The 15714-nt window shown below is 40.4% G+C and overlaps 1 protein-coding gene and 2 non-coding genes across 8 annotated transcripts; 1 reads left to right on the forward strand and 2 right to left on the reverse strand.

Moving 5' to 3' along the window:
• Positions 1–37: 37 nt before the first annotated feature.
• On the reverse strand, positions 38–14942 carry LOC120454977 (phospholipid-transporting ATPase ABCA3). 6 transcript variants are annotated; one of them, XM_039640762.1, is made up of 14 exons: positions 14926–14942; positions 13889–14102; positions 8052–8336; positions 7189–7254; positions 5966–6554; positions 4470–5894; positions 4071–4407; positions 3638–4005; positions 2726–3578; positions 2504–2654; positions 2271–2447; positions 1289–2062; positions 1039–1227; positions 38–639 (listed from the first exon to the last, which is right to left on the reverse strand). In XM_039640762.1, the coding sequence occupies exons 3-14, from the start codon at positions 8261–8263 to the stop codon at positions 585–587; spliced, it is 5196 nt and encodes a 1731-aa protein (XP_039496696.1). In that variant the 5' UTR covers positions 8264–8336; positions 13889–14102; positions 14926–14942; the 3' UTR covers positions 38–584. The 6 variants fall into 6 exon arrangements, with proteins under 6 accessions (XP_039496696.1, XP_039496697.1, XP_039496698.1 ...); XM_039640763.2 differs by lacking the exon at positions 14926–14942 and having other exon boundaries at positions 13889–14184; XM_039640764.2 differs by lacking the exons at positions 13889–14102; positions 14926–14942 and adding an exon at positions 11561–11721.
• On the reverse strand, positions 12769–12863 carry Trnay-gua. The gene is made up of 2 exons: positions 12827–12863; positions 12769–12804 (listed from the first exon to the last, which is right to left on the reverse strand). It is a non-coding gene; the product is annotated as a tRNA-Tyr (tRNA).
• Positions 13043–13150, forward strand: Trnay-gua. The gene is made up of 2 exons: positions 13043–13079; positions 13115–13150. It is a non-coding gene; the product is annotated as a tRNA-Tyr (tRNA).
• Positions 14943–15714: the final 772 nt, after the last annotated feature.

The following is a 15714-nucleotide window of genomic DNA, read 5'->3' on the forward strand; positions in this document are numbered from 1 at the left end:
CCTTGCCGGATTTAAAAAGTTAATACAATAACTATAGTTTACATTTAGATAAAATTTAATTCAATAGTATAATATTACATTTATACAGTTTACAGTTAACATAGTTTGTAAATTCTCATATGTATCGTAGAGTTTGTGCCACATTTAAATTGACTTATTTACACGCTTTGGTTAGCCGGTCTAAGTACATCGAAATAAATATACATATTACTATATGCAACAAGTTTCCTTTGGGCGCTGGGAATAGTTTCGGGCCTAGGCAGGCCAATACTTTTAAAAGGTGAAAATCAAATAATAAATCAAAACTTAAATGATCTTGGGAACTTATCGTGCAAATCAAGCATTCATATATGTACACACATCTGTACACATACAAATTAAAGATCTTTCGTCGTGTAGTGTAAATTTCGCTAGATGATCACAATGAAATAAGGCATAATCGCTGCTATCTATTGTCAGGTCGAACTTAGAAACTATTTGTTAGCTGTTCAGGCATTGGCGTTGTTTTGGTATACAACATTATTTTCTGTGAGTGTAAGATCAGGTCAAGTTCGGATCGTAACGGACCCGTTCAGGTAGTTGGTTCAAAACTCATTAGCTAGCAGGCACTTGCACAGCTTCCTCAATTCCGAGAGGCGACTGGATATGGGAGGGACAGATTTCAGAAGGAAAAAGAAAGAACAGACATAACACGGTTAGCATCAGCGGCGGTTAACGGCGGGCGTAAGTTAGTAGAATATTGTTAGCACTTTAAGGAATATGCGCATGCAACTGAGTTAGCTTGTTACATTAAGGTTAGGGTGTTGGCTAAAACTACAAACAAAAAATCATTGTGCAGAATTCATAAATGATAGATGGACTATTCCGGGTGCTGTCGTGCATGAGAAATTGAATGTTCTGGCGGTGCTCGGTTTGATTAGGTGCTGGCAATGCGATGCGATGCGACAGGTAGGTGATGAAGCCAGAAAGCAAGAAGCCCGTTTAAAAGCCAGGTGGTGTTATCAACTGGGTGGCGGATCTTTTTGGGGGCTAGCTCACTGATTGGCGCGCGTATCCTCGCGCTGGTATTTCGCGAATTCCAGAAAGATCTCCTCCAGCGTTGTTTGGCTGACTGAGTAGTCCTCAACATTCAGCTGGTCGCGATTGCTCTCCATCAAGCCGAAGATGCGCGACCATTTCACCCCAGTCAGTGGAATGTAGAACGTTAAAATGCCCTGGTACTCCTCTCTTTAAAAAAAAGGGATTTAATACAAAAACAATGAAGAAAAATCCCTAATGAATGACTCACTGCAGAATAGAATTCGGATATTCGCGCTCCACGAACTCCTTGACGGCATCTATGTCCTGCTGGGCCATTTGGGCGGGCATGGTCTGCTCATCCGGATTTCGCGCAAAGCCGCCACTTAATCTCGCTTGACGCAACGCCTCCAGATTGCGGCGCACCTTGATCTTAAGGATAAGGCCTTTGGAGAATTTATTTTTCAGATGCTGCGTGGAGCCAATGCATTTGAATTCCCCGTTCACCATAATGGCCAGTCGCGTACAGAGTGCCTCACACTCCTCCATGCTGTGGGATGTAAGCACAATGGATTTACCCGAATCACGGATTCGGCACACCATGTTCCATAATTGGCGCCTGGCCGCCGGATCCATGCCAGTTGTAGGTTCATCTAGGTAAATAACGGACGGACTTCCAATCACAGCAATGGCCGTACTCAACTTGCGCTTATTTCCGCCACTATAGGCGTGAGTTTGTTTATCGATGTGCTTCATAAAGCCAAATGACTTGGCTAGATCCTCGGACAACTGCCGGATGCGAGATTCCTGGACACCGCGTAACATGCAGAAAATGCGGAGCACCTCGCGACCCGTCAGATCGTCTAAAAGTGCGTCGAACTGCGGACAGTAACCGATCATCTTGTAAATGCTGTTCATGTTCGACTCCAGGCTCAGACCTTGGACGTAAGCGGCTCCCGAGCTAATACGCTCGTCGCCGGTCATCATCTTAAATGTGGTCGTTTTGCCGGCTCCGTTCACGCCCAACAGCCCAAAACATTCGACTCTGTGGAGGGGAAAAGCGAAAAAAGGTCTGTGTTTAAAATCAATCTTAATACAAATGCGATATTAACATTAAAAAAATGAATAGATATAATAATATAGATGGATACAGTTACATTTGTTGCTTTCCAAATGTAATTATATACAATTCAAGTAATTCCTTGTTTTTACTTATAGGTAACACTTAATTAAAACTAGCATATTTAACTTACTCCTGTACGCAGAGCGACACCTGATTAACGGCCAGAAACTGGCCGTAATACTTGGTGACCCGGTCCAGCACCAAATTCTTGGCGGCCAGCTCATTAGAGGACATCTGCAGAATTCGCTCCCGTTCCTTAGCAACATCGTCATCCAATTGACCTTCCGCTGGTGGCGGTGGAGGTTTACTGAAAAAGATACACATCGTTAGACGGAACACAATTCCGGAGTGGCAATAACTTACGATAGCAGTTGCCGGATTTTAAACATCAATTCGTTGATCAATCTAAACTCAAGCACAATAATGATGAGGAAGAAGACGACGCCGGTAACGGTCATGTACACAGTCTCGGGCAGAACCCCAGGCTCCTCCCAAGCGAAGTAAGGCTTAATGTCTGGAATTGGAGGGTTAAAGTAATTGCTATTAAGAACGGTTCGGGACGGGGAGGTTAAGTTAAATACTCACTGCAGCATTGTGGCACCAGCTCGCAGAGCAGAATGGGTGGAAGTGCTCCCGCCTTGGCGCAGGCATTCCTTGTGGCTGTGTTGGTGTAGACCTTATTTAAACTCATGGCAAGCGAAAAGTGTGGAAAGATTCGGAAGATCCAACCCAATATGTCCGCAGTATCCTTCGTATCGAATAATTCCGAGGACATCACCACGACCACAATGAAAAGAGCCATGCCGCAAAAGATATTAACAATGGATACCCTGGCAAAACCTGTTGCCGGTTCACTAAAGAACAACGACATAATGTAGATGAAGGGCAACACGGCGAATCCAAAGAGCAGCAACAGTAAAAAGTATCTTCCCAGTTCTCCGAAACTAGATAGTCCGGACTCTTGGAAACAGACAATCGTAATCACCACGATCAGAGCCGTCACAATGTAGGATGCGAAATCGCAGATGAATTGCGACAGCCAGAAGGTCCAGACTTTCACGCCGCCCACAAACTGCAGCAACTTGGCTCTAGACTCTCGCTCCTTGATCAGAAACAGAATATATATGGAGCTCACGAAGCACATGCAGAAGCACAGATTGGAGGCCAGTTGGGTTCCCAGATTATTGCCCGTGCTCAGCTGAGAGAGCAACGTACTGGTAGTGTAAGGCAGTGGTGCATTTGTCACCTGGATCTTCACCGATGAACCAAGAAGCTTATCGGCAATGGCATTGTGGACCATGTTCACAGTCAAGGGAGCAGTGTGCAACGCTTGGTTGTTTAGCCAGGCAGTGATGTTGGACTCGGTTATAGTGGCGGCCACCAAATAGCGCGAGTTGATGCGCACCTGGATCGTTTTGCCAAGATCCAGGATGTAATCCTATAATGAAGATATTAATGCGTAAAAAAGAGCAAAGACAAGAGTTAAAGATAACCAACCTCAAAGCCCTTGTTGCCCGTTAGTTCCAGACCATAATTACTTCCATAGGATCGAGCCAAATTCTCGTATTTATTAGCTATTTCAGAGCTGCTCGTTCCGTTTGCATTAGACCGATCTAAAACAGTTACAGCCAGGGGATATTGAGTCAACGAAATGGTAATGGGCTTTAGTTCCTGGAAAGTTCCTTGCGTTCTAATGATCAAAATGGTGACAACCACGAAAAAGACGGGCATAATGTTTTGGATGAGCAGTAGCAGCTTGTTGCGCCACGTATAGAGCAACTTTTTGAGCAGCATGGCCTTCCATTGGTTCGATAGCAGCTGCAATCCCTGCAGCAGTCGTCGATTCTCCGAGAAGATGCCGTCCGCTGCAAACAGTTAATTGAGCTTATCAAGAGTCCAAGATCCTAGATCGAGTTCAAACACTGCTTACACTGAACAGATTCGTTGTCATCCTCGCCACGGAATCCGCTGCCTCCGTTCATAATCTCATGTTGGTCCTTAATATTGCCGGTATTGTCTTTTTCTGCGCCAACCTTCATGAACACCTCCTCCATTGATGTGATGCCCACGCCGTAGCCATTTAGATGCAGTTCGTCTGATTGTTCCTCCAGTTGTCCAAACATTTCCTCAAATTTGGTAGAGGCACTATCCGGCAGTTGATAGGACAGTTCCGCTCCAATATCGCACTCCGGCTTCAAGCCCGGAATGTACTTGTTCAGAAGAGCAGTCACCTCATTCGTCTCGCAGTCATCTCGTTTCACACAGATCTTGAAGGATTGTCAAGTTTGGTAAGTACATGTAACTTAAACAAATTACGATTTCCACTTACCAATCGGTAGCCCGATCCATATTGCTTCTTCAGGAAAAATGAGGTTCCTTGGCACTTTAACTCGCCGTCGCACATGATGGCAATCCGATCGCCCAGCACATCAGCCTCGTCCATAAAATGAGTAGTTAGCAGCAGGGTACGCCCCACCTTCTCCTGCTGCAGCAAATCCCACAACTGCCGCCTGGCCGACGGATCCATTCCTGAGCTCGGCTCGTCGCACAGCACAACCTTTGTGTCACCGCAGAGGGCGCAGCAAACGGACAGTTTGCGTTTCATGCCTCCAGAAAGTTTAGATGAGGCCACATTCGCCTTGTCCTCCAACTCGATCATCTTCAGATACTTTGCTACCTCCTGCTCCACGGCCTTACCGCGCAGTCCCTTCATCCGACTGAAAAATCGAATGTGATTCGACACACTCATCTCATCGAAAAGGACGTTGTGCTGTGGACAGATGCCCAGGGACATGCGGGCTCCTTCGATATTGGTGCGGATGTCACTGCCGTTTATAATGGCTGTTCCGCTCGTTGGCGGAAACATGCCCGTCAGCATCGATATGGTCGTAGTTTTACCGGCTCCATTGTGACCAAGCAGAACCGTTATCTCATCCTCAAACATATTCATCGAAATGCCTTTTACGACCGTTTTATCACCAAAGCGCTTTTTGAGGTTTCGCACCTGCAGGCCGATATGCTTGCCCTCGGGTTCCGTTTCGAAGGCCTTGGGATCGCGCCGCTCCACATGCCCATTGGGTATGTCTTCCACGCCCGTGTACTCCCGTTCGCCGCACCAAAACTCCCGGGTGAACGGGAAGTTCCAGGGACGAGGCACTCCAAAACTACCCGGCATCACTTGCTCAACGTACAGGCAGATAATCATGTAAATAACGCTCGATAACAGCATCATGACCATCACGGCTCCCAAAGTCAACGTGTCGTCCACGGAAACCGGCGTGAAGAAGTTGCTCCACTGCAGACCCTCGCCCGTTCCCTCGAAGCCCAGGATCAGTTTGATGCCAAAGCCCATGGCCGTGTTTGAGATCAAGCTCCAGCCCAGCTTGGCAGAAAGACTTAGGTCGTCATAACTATTTATGGTAAAAGAATACGGAATGTAGGCGATGAACCAAATTAGGCCCGTAACGGCGGCCGCAGTGCTCGCTCTTGAGAAGAATGTGGCCATCATGAAGCAGAAGCAGATGCTCGATATAATGTATATAATCAGAAAGAATAGCAACGCCGTAAAATTAGCATGCGTCAGTACGGCTACATCCTCAGTCCAATTGATTTTGACCAGAATGGCAATCAGAATGGCCGATATGGTCAGCATGATGAAGGACTTGACAAACCAAGCGGTCCAATGGAGCCAGTTGCTTAGCCCCATGATCTTCATCACCTCCTTGAGCTGTTTCTCCTTCTCGGCGGTGATGTACTGCAAGTGAATATAATGCCGTGAGTGGAGAAGGTATTTTCAATAACCACAATCCCGGCATTGTCACTTACCTTGGTGATGTACGTGCAAGGGTAAATAAAGCTCAGCAGTATGATCAGCGACATTATCGAGGACATGCCCTCCAGGAGAGGATCAAAGATGTAGGCGGGAAATGGATAGCGTTGCATCACCACATTCGGCAGATCCTGTTCCCCGGACTTTTGCCTTAGATAAGCCATTGAAAGGCTGTGCTGCAGGGGCAGGAAACCCTCTCGCAAATAACCGGGCGGAATGCCACCGTCTTGGTCTCCTTCGTTTCGCGGTCCAGTCAGATCGATTGTGGGAAACAGTCGCATCGTTAGCCAGGTATTCGCAATGGCCATCGTCGCCGTTCGCAGCTCCGCTGGAAATCTCAGTGCGAAATGAAAGTCATCGGGTAGGGTGTCATTCTCCGTTAGACTCGCCCAGGCATCGTCAAACTGGACGCCGGCAAAGGCGTTCTTGCTGACCGTATCCAACTCCAGTTGGGCTGCATTTTCCGATTCGCAGATTTGGGTCTTACCGAGGCTCTGCCACGCCTCTTCCACCAGTTTCTTTAGCACGGGATTTACGGGCGAGTAGCACAGGGTGAACTCAAACTTTGAAAAGCCGCCGTTTGCCCTAAACAGTGCAAATCAAACTACATTAATATAAGTCTTGAGTACGTATTAAACATATATGGTTAGTATTTAAATTAATTACTGTAAAGATGGAAGTGCAGGACTATTATTGCAGGATTTTACTATATTATTATAATTACATCGATTCCTAATCGTTTCGACAGTGTCGCTTGAAAATACATAAAACATATCTGCAAGCAGTGCTTGAAAAGATTATTTTAGAAAGTTATTAGGAACTTTAAGAATATAGTCTCACTAAGGTCAAGAGTTTGTCACTTGTTTCGAAATTATAAGTAGTTCTATGTTCCAAATATTGTAATGGGCAGATTACTACACCGTTTACTTATACTCCTTCTTGATGTAGTGTTAACCACTTTTGAAATATTACATAACTGCAAAACAACATCATTTTGATTTAGTACACCATTATAGTAAAGGCTCCCTTGACATTAATACTTTCTTATTACACTTGTAAATATGTTTTGTGAATTAGGTTATTTTTGTTTAAGACGTGCAAGTGAAGCATTCATAGATGTTGCATTTTGTTATTAGCTTTTGTAAGGGTGGTCGGTTAAGTTGGTTAAATTTGTTGATAGATTTGTGTTGTTTTTTTTTTTTTTTTTTGATTTGTTTACCTCCGTCGATTGGGTGCAATCAGCGCTATGAGCTTGCCAAGGTAGGACGACCTATGCAACGAATGTCTTCAGGTTTTGTGGCCAGAACAAGACAAAAAACATTTACATATATTGGATGTAGGAAAATCTTAATGGGTGTTTGCACTGAACCATCGTAAGCAAAAGTATAAATTCGCAAATAAAGCCAATAAAGATAGGAAAGAAAACTATTGCTAATAAGATCTATTTTGTATGCGTTATAATAAAATCGTATGCGCAAAGCAGAATCTGAACAGCAGACTAGCAACGTAAAATTATATAAAAATAATAATAATAATTATGATATGTAACTTAAAGTACTTAGACAGGTAAAACTTGAAACTTGGCCAATCGCAAATTGTAAAGCTATAGTAAATTAAAGGATTCTATTAGAACCAAAGACATTAGAATAATTATTATAATGTTTATGCTTTTATGTCAGATTTACCAAAGACATTAGAATAATTATTATAATGTCTTTGGTAGATCTGACATAAAAGCATAAATTACCATTTGCATTTACCAACGCAATTAAATTCATTAAAAAATTCTGTAAATTAAGAATGTAGCGAAAAAAGCAATTACTTAACGAAAATAAAAAGATAATTTCATTTACTTTAAAAGCGAAGTATAAGCTTATTTAATTTATGCGAGAAATTTTTATTATTATTATTGAGAAATTAACGCATAATTAAAATTATGCGGAATTTTGGATTAGCTATAGCAGCTGAGGGCCTTAAGCTAAATGCGAGAAATAAATTTCTGATAATGTATACAATGAAATAAAACAAGTGGAATGCCAGGACAAGAAGCACAGATATCCAGATATCTTGGTAAAAACTCACTGCAGCAAACTGAGATCTGTTAAATTCTGAGGATCATAATACTTGACTCCTTTTTGCTCCGTATCCACCAAGGTGCGGACCAAAACGAGGAGCAGGGAGAATATGGCCGGCAGCACCAGCTCGATAACCATCTGCCACTTGTGGTTCCATTGGAGGGTCCAGTTCTTCCACAAAAGCAGCACAAACTTATCCCAGTTCGTGACTTTTGCCATTTTGCAAATTTGTTCGATTGGCTTTTGGGTTTTCAAAGATTACCTTGACATTAAAATTGGTTAAAATATGGATCTGTAAAAAAAGAAAAATAATAAAATACATATTTTTGGTAGACAAAATTTTTAAGTTGTTGTCCTTGTTTATCAATATCAACCAAAACAACAGAAAAATACCTAAGAAATTCATTTTGCTATTCTTCTTCCGGGAAAATGTGAATGCTTTTAATATATGTAATTATACTATATTTTTAATTTTCAAACATACAAAATTGATTTGTTTATTGATTATTGTCGACCTCAATTTAGACATTTAATTATTTATAACACTTGTATGTTACAGTAAAATAAAAACCGAAATTAATATGAAAGGATGATTGCATGGTAAATCAAATAATTGTTATCTAAACAAACATACAGTAATTATATTTATATGTTTACGGAACTAAACGCCACTCAAGCTAACCCCGTTCTAGAGTGGGAATCATTATACTAGTAAACAACAATAAATGCTTCATTGTCAAGTGCTCTTTCGATCTATGCGTCCTATGTCTGGTATAGCTATCTTATCTTCGCCGCTGATTTTGGATTGAAATGGCTGTGTCCAAAGCTTAAAAAACACATTTACCGAAATAAATAAATCATAACCCTTCTAACACCATTGATATTTCGCGGTTTGCCCTACCAGAACATCGACATTCCTAGAAATTCCATAGTTAGTAGAGTTTTTATGGACCTGTTATAATTTAAGTGTACTCATAACATGTACCTAAAACTACGAATACTGGGTAAACGATATACACGGGTAATTAGTTATACAACTACACTCGATACTCGAACATCAAAAAAGTATACTAGATTCGTTGGAAGGTATGTAACTGGTAGAGGGATCCTATAAAGTATTTATATTCTTGCTCAGGATCACTAGCTTAGTCGACCTTGCCAAGTCCGTCCGTCTGTCCGTCCGTCCGTATGATCGTTGAGATCACGTGAACTGTACAACTGTGCTGATTCTAGAGACGCCACGAAGCTCAAGTTTGTTTGTCAAACTTTTTTTACGTCCACAAAAGACGTGCCATGCTAAAGGTTTACTAATCTAAATGGTATTTTTTTTAACTTCTAAATTTTCATCTATGACCCAAATATTGATAAAATTTGACTATTGGACCCCTTTTAATTTAATTATTTATTTATTTTATGAAAGGAGCAGTCTTTTTTGCAAGCTAAAGCAATGCATATTTCATATTCATTTCAATTTCTGCTTGCTTCATATGACCATTTCTCTCGCACGTCCATTAGCTGAGCGCGGCACTCGACTATAACATTCCCTCTTGTTTTACTCCAACAACCTTCATTCCCTTTAGTTACCTACCATAAATATACACACTTTATTGAACCTGAAATACACATTTATTGCTCTATTTTAGTTTGCATTATCAAATGCACTCAAAATGTCTGGCATTTTAATCTTTCTATGGCCTGATACCTTATGTGTCTAAAATTAAAGATCGTTATTCCCAAAAGTTTGCTTTGTTTAAATTCCCACAGTACATATGTACATATGTATAACTCGACTAGAAACAATTACTCTGTTACAATCGGATTCATTGGCAGCTGGCAGCTACCAACTGGAACTAAAATTAAAATGGATTCTATGTCTGGCAACTGGTTCTGATAAACATGAAGTGTCTGGGCGTCAATGGAAAAAACTTGCTGATCTAAGGATGATTCGCATAAAATTAAAGTTGAAAGTACACACAATAAGATTAGTCGAAAGCTTCCGAGGAAGTTCCTCTATTATTGACGGAAATATGAATGATTCACGATATGTCTCTAAATAGCATCGTGGAAAATGTTTTTAGTTAATTAATTCTGTAAAAAGATAGGTCAACGTTTAGATTCAATTTTTTGGTTGACTTTTTGAGTTAGAAATAAATGATTTAATTATTTTATTCGAAGAAAAGAAAATGTCCCCTAAAATGAGTCATAAAACAAACTCACATGGGAATTTTTATATGATAACACACCAATCAACAATATAAATATGACAGCTTCGTCAAGTCGAAAGTTACGTCCCCTTAAAGCAATTAACAAGAACACTTTAGGTTAAAAAACAGGGAAACTATGATTTTTTGGTGGTCTAGTCGCCCGATTTGGACCAAATTAAAACCGAAATTATATATTGTTAAATACCTGGTGTATACCTCTTTATGATCTAAAACACCGAACGTGTTCCACTTATTTTCGATTATTCCTATAGCTATATAACTATATGATAGGGTGGTCCGATCCAGACAGTTCCGAGTTATATACTAGCAGCCATAAACAAATATTTTGGGAAAGTTTCACGCAGATAGAGAGATTATATGGCATAGAAACGGTCAAAAAGACAGACGGACCTGGCTATATCGACTCTGTTGCTGATACTGGTCATATATATATTATACTTTATATGGTTGCAAACTTCTACATGAAATCAATTTATACCCTGCAAGGGTATTCAAATATATGAAAGGCATTGTTTAGTTTATTTTAGTTAAGATAGCGGGCACTACAAAAGCTATCGGATAAATTATATTCTTTTATTTCGCTTATATCTCATTTTAAGAAAGCAGTTTGCCGTCTATGAATTGGATTGAATGTTTATCACGTATACGTACTGTTGCATCTGAGTAATACTATTTTTGTTGAAATTATGAGGAAAAAAAATTTTTTTTTTTAAATTACTAGTGTATGGTGTCAAAACTATCAATTCAAAAGCTTAATTTAATAATAATATATTTCTAAAAAAAAAAAGTACTACTTTGTTCACTTCTTGGTACATTTGGCTCGCCAAAGCTAACAAACACTCATCGTTTTTATTGAAATTAAAAGTGGATTGTCAATCAATAACAGTTTTAACTTACACTGTTGAAAGCTGTAGGTTTTAGTTGTAAAGTTTACAAGCCCTAAGGGCTGTACAGTCCAATTTGACTACCCTAATACTTTTATTAGGATACTAATATGTATCGATTTCGAATTATTTAGCTGAATGCTTGCCTTACTGCACAATCGATTGGCGTTTGATTGTTTGGAAATACCAAGATACTTTGGCTACTAATGGCTGTTGCGAACCACCCGCTTATCCGGTAGAAGAGGCACTAACGCACAAAACCATGTGGAACAGGAATAAACAGAGATATAGCGGCATAAATCCAGCAAGCGCCAGCGACAGGTGTACTAGCGATATGATAATCCGAGGGCGGATTGGGCAGTTGGCGATGGGTGTGGCATTTGCACCTGCCAAGCACCGGCACTTACCCGAAGCTTAGCCAAACAAAGAGTGTCACACAGCCGCGGCACAAAAACAAATAAAAAAAACAATCGGTCTGAATGGGTGGGCGGGAATTTAAGAACTCAGGAACTCGTCAAATTGGTAAATCGGGAACTCGCGGACTCCAGCGGATACACGACCGTATCGGCGAGCGGACTTTTTCGAAGTGAATCGCAAAGCGAGCCAATCTTCCTTTTTTTATCAATTGAACGCAATCTAGCCGTGTTCAATAGAGGCCAATAAAACAAACCGCATTTATTGTTTTGGCCGGACTGAAAAATGATAAGCCCAAAACTTCCTTTCGGTACAAGCAGACATATGTCCGCGTTCGATTTTGTTGTTTGGGGGCAGAGATGGCTGCGAGCCCATAAAGTCCCAATATCGGGAGTGTATCTAATAATGGATTAACCGCAAATCGATGTCACTTCTTTTAATATAGGCTAATTAAAAAGTTCATTTAATTACTCGATAAAAACGGTGAACAGTTATGACTAATCCCAAAACCCTTAGAATTTATAATTCTAGTTAAACAAATGCAACACCTTGGTTGAATCATAGGGGACGCGTGGCCGTCCTCATTATCTTTGAGCCACTTATCGAATATGATCGTTTTTTGTGATTTACACAAGCCACTAGTGTCGTTGAATGACTCAAGTTAGTTTCGGTTAATTGCTTGTGTGGATTATGCGAATTTTGAGTGGACATGTGAAGATAGTGAAGAAGTTAACTCTGGACTATTGCGATTAGACAGAAAAACCGTGCTTCTAAAATCTTTGATTATATACGTAGAAATTTGCACGAGCACCTGCTCTTCACATATGTAGTTCTTATCGCAAATCAATTTGAAAGGTAACTATGACATTGACGATTGTTGGCTCGAGAGTTCATGCACGTTTTGGTCATAAATGTTTGGATTAAACTCTACGTAATGGCCAGGTACAGCCAAACTTAAGGTTCTCACGACCTGGGAATGGATAAGGAATATGATACAAAGCTGTGTTAAAGTGTTAAATCGAGTTCCTCGACTATTAGATACTCGTTACTCAGCTAGTGGTGATACACCTTAGCAAGACGTATATAATAAAATATTCGAATATTTTATGATCAAATACAACGAAACCACGGGTTCTTTAATATTACTCCTAGTTTCTATTTACTCTTATTGCAAAAAATAAAATGAATGTGGAAAAAAATATCCTTCGAGCCGGATTTGAACCAGCGACCTATGGATCCCTGCTGTTGCGATTTACCATCTACAGTCCACCGCTCTACCAACTGAGCTATCGAAGGGGCGATGGGCGCTGCGGCCGAGCAGCTAAACAAGAGCTACGAAAAGCAAAGCCAGACGAACTAGTAAAAGTGAAAGGTAAGCTATGAGATAGATGCATATACATACATATGTAGCTGGCATATATTATATAGAAATTTTATAATAAGCAATGTCGGCGGAGACAGAGATTTTGACACAACCTTCGATAGCTCAGTTGGTAGAGCGGTGGACTGTAGACGGTTGCATATTGCATTCAGAATACAAAGCAGAGATCCATAGGTCGCTGGTTCAAATCCGGCTCGAAGGATTGTTTTTTTGCCCCCCTTAACCACATTCCGACATCCAGGGCGATCTTGTACCATAAAACAAGTACATATTGGGACTCGAGGGCCCCCATAAGCAATACGATGCGGAATGTTGATATGGATTGTTTCGCAGAATGTACCGAAAGCAATAAGAGCTCCATTCATCACGAGGACCTTTCCCACTAGCTGATTAATATGAAGCGATGAATCACCGAGTGTAGTTAATGGCGCCTGACAATTAGGCATGTGACGCACAGGAGCATTGTACTATCGCCAACTGATTGGGCCAATCTATCGGCTCATTTGGCATTTCTCGTGGAGAGTGGATTGCAGTGATAATAGTGACATTATCATGCCCCCAATAAGCCCACAGCACGGTACCCATTCACTTCCCAAGGGCCTGGAAAGCAATCTGTTAGAGTAGCCTGTTGACCGATACTAGAAAGTTTAGAAACTTATAAAGCTTGCTTATCGTACAACAAACCTATGTAAAGTTGGCCAATTAGTCATACTAGCAATCTCATTGTAAGATCATGATCTCTAAACTAAGATAAGAACAGGGAATAATCTTGTTTTTGACTTTAAATAAAGAGTATACGGTATATGGGTATTGTACTCATGCAGTTTCGCAGTCAGAAATGTTGACTTTTCATTCATCCCCCAATGATCGTGAGTCACTTTTTAATAAAATGGAACCAGCCATGGAAAATTAGATAATGTTCAATTATTCTTGCACTTACCCCTTGCACGTTTTGATGGCAATAATTGAAATTGCAACTCTGTTTGTTTTGCACTGTTTGTTGTTATTGCGATTAAGTGAGGGCCCACTTAGTGATAAAAATTAGATCGACATTGAGCATTACTGCATAATCGATTGCCAATCAAATTGCCGCAATTGCAATTAATTATTTATGCTAACGCGTTGCCCTTTTTGCACTCAAATATGCACTGTCACTGAAATTGAGATATAGTATATGGATTTATTACGATAACAGGGCTGCACAGCTTTAGTTCACACTCTTGAACCACTTTGATTAATATCCCAGGAAAAAGAGCATTAATCATTATTATTTTCACATATAGCTAAAATCGATTAATAACCGCTCGGGTTTTGTATTAAAAATGTATAAATATATATATTATTAAAAGTTATGAAAGGATATGCATAAAACGTCATATGCAAGGGGTTCCCCGTTAAAGGTGTTAAGAATATCCAACCCCTGCGATCGCATTTAGCAGGCCTTGGTATTAACGGTCAAAGTTCAACGGCGGCGCGTTCTAACTGTAGATGTGACTGCATCACTTGAGGATGCGCATGCAACACTTTACGCCCGGGAAAAATGTGTGTATGCACCGTTATACAGACAACTTTGGCGCCTCTCATAGTGCAAGTGTGTGCGTGCCTTTTGGCCAACATATTTGGAAAACAACTTTTCACGGACGACGACAACAGCAACAACCGCGAACCGGCGAATCTCCTGCAATAACTATGATTTCGCCCACTGTGCGGTCACCTAATGATTATTCCGCACAAACACAGCGATACATAAACAATATACATATATGTGCGTTGATCAAATATAGCGCTGTTATTAGTTTTTATCTCTTGCTGCGTCATTGAGTTGCCCAGAAGTTTATAGTTTAATCAACTTACGCACTTCTATTTGCTTTGTTTTATATCAATAATTTCGGTGATTTTTTTATTTGAGGCTGAACAGCTGTTGCCGACACACACACAGAAACACACTAGAAAATAATAGCAAAATAATAGTAGTACTTCTTACGCCGCCGGAGATGCCAAACAAAATGAAACGAACTGTTAGGCGGCAATAACATCAATGAGTGCGAGAGAGCAGAGCACGGAGCATTGCTGAGCAGTCAGATTTCAGCTATTGTCTATTCAGCTGTGGAATTTTTGGATGGCATTTTATATAATCATTTTGTTTATGGGCTAACAAAATCGTTCTAAAATATACAATATTCATGAATTTTAATTTCCAATGGGCACTACATTTAAGACTAGCACCACGAAAGTAAAATCAAATTGTCATTTATTGTACAAATTTTTCTAGTCCCCTAAAAACGGCTTTTTTAAAACCAAATTGTGGGCAGTACTAGCGGCGACAAAGAGCACGAATAGCAACTGTTACGTCAGCTGGCATTGAAAGGGAGAGCGAGAAATATTCTAACGCCAAAAATATGAGCATCGATTATTCGTCTATCGATAACGGTTGCGCGCGCTAAGTGATAACTTTAAAAATCAAATCCAGATTAGTTTTAATACTCCTTAATCTGCTACCTAATCAAATCTAATCCGCTCAATTATTATTTTTGAAATGAATACTTGCTGAAAACTCACAGCATTAGCAACTTATACTAATAAAAAATAACTTCTGTCGCTGAACTACCCATTCATTAATTATCAATTGCTAGTGTGCTGGTGCTAGTGTCAGTGGTACTATGATTTTTATTGAGCACACAATAAAAAATGAACGCGGGCACGTGCAGAACTTCCCAGAACCTACAAACTTTCCCAGTGATTATTATTATTTATGCAAAACCACAC

The sequence above is a fragment of the Drosophila santomea genome, chromosome X (genome assembly GCF_016746245.2).
Source record: "Drosophila santomea strain STO CAGO 1482 chromosome X, Prin_Dsan_1.1, whole genome shotgun sequence".
Lineage (NCBI taxonomy): Eukaryota > Metazoa > Arthropoda > Insecta > Diptera > Drosophilidae > Drosophila > Drosophila santomea.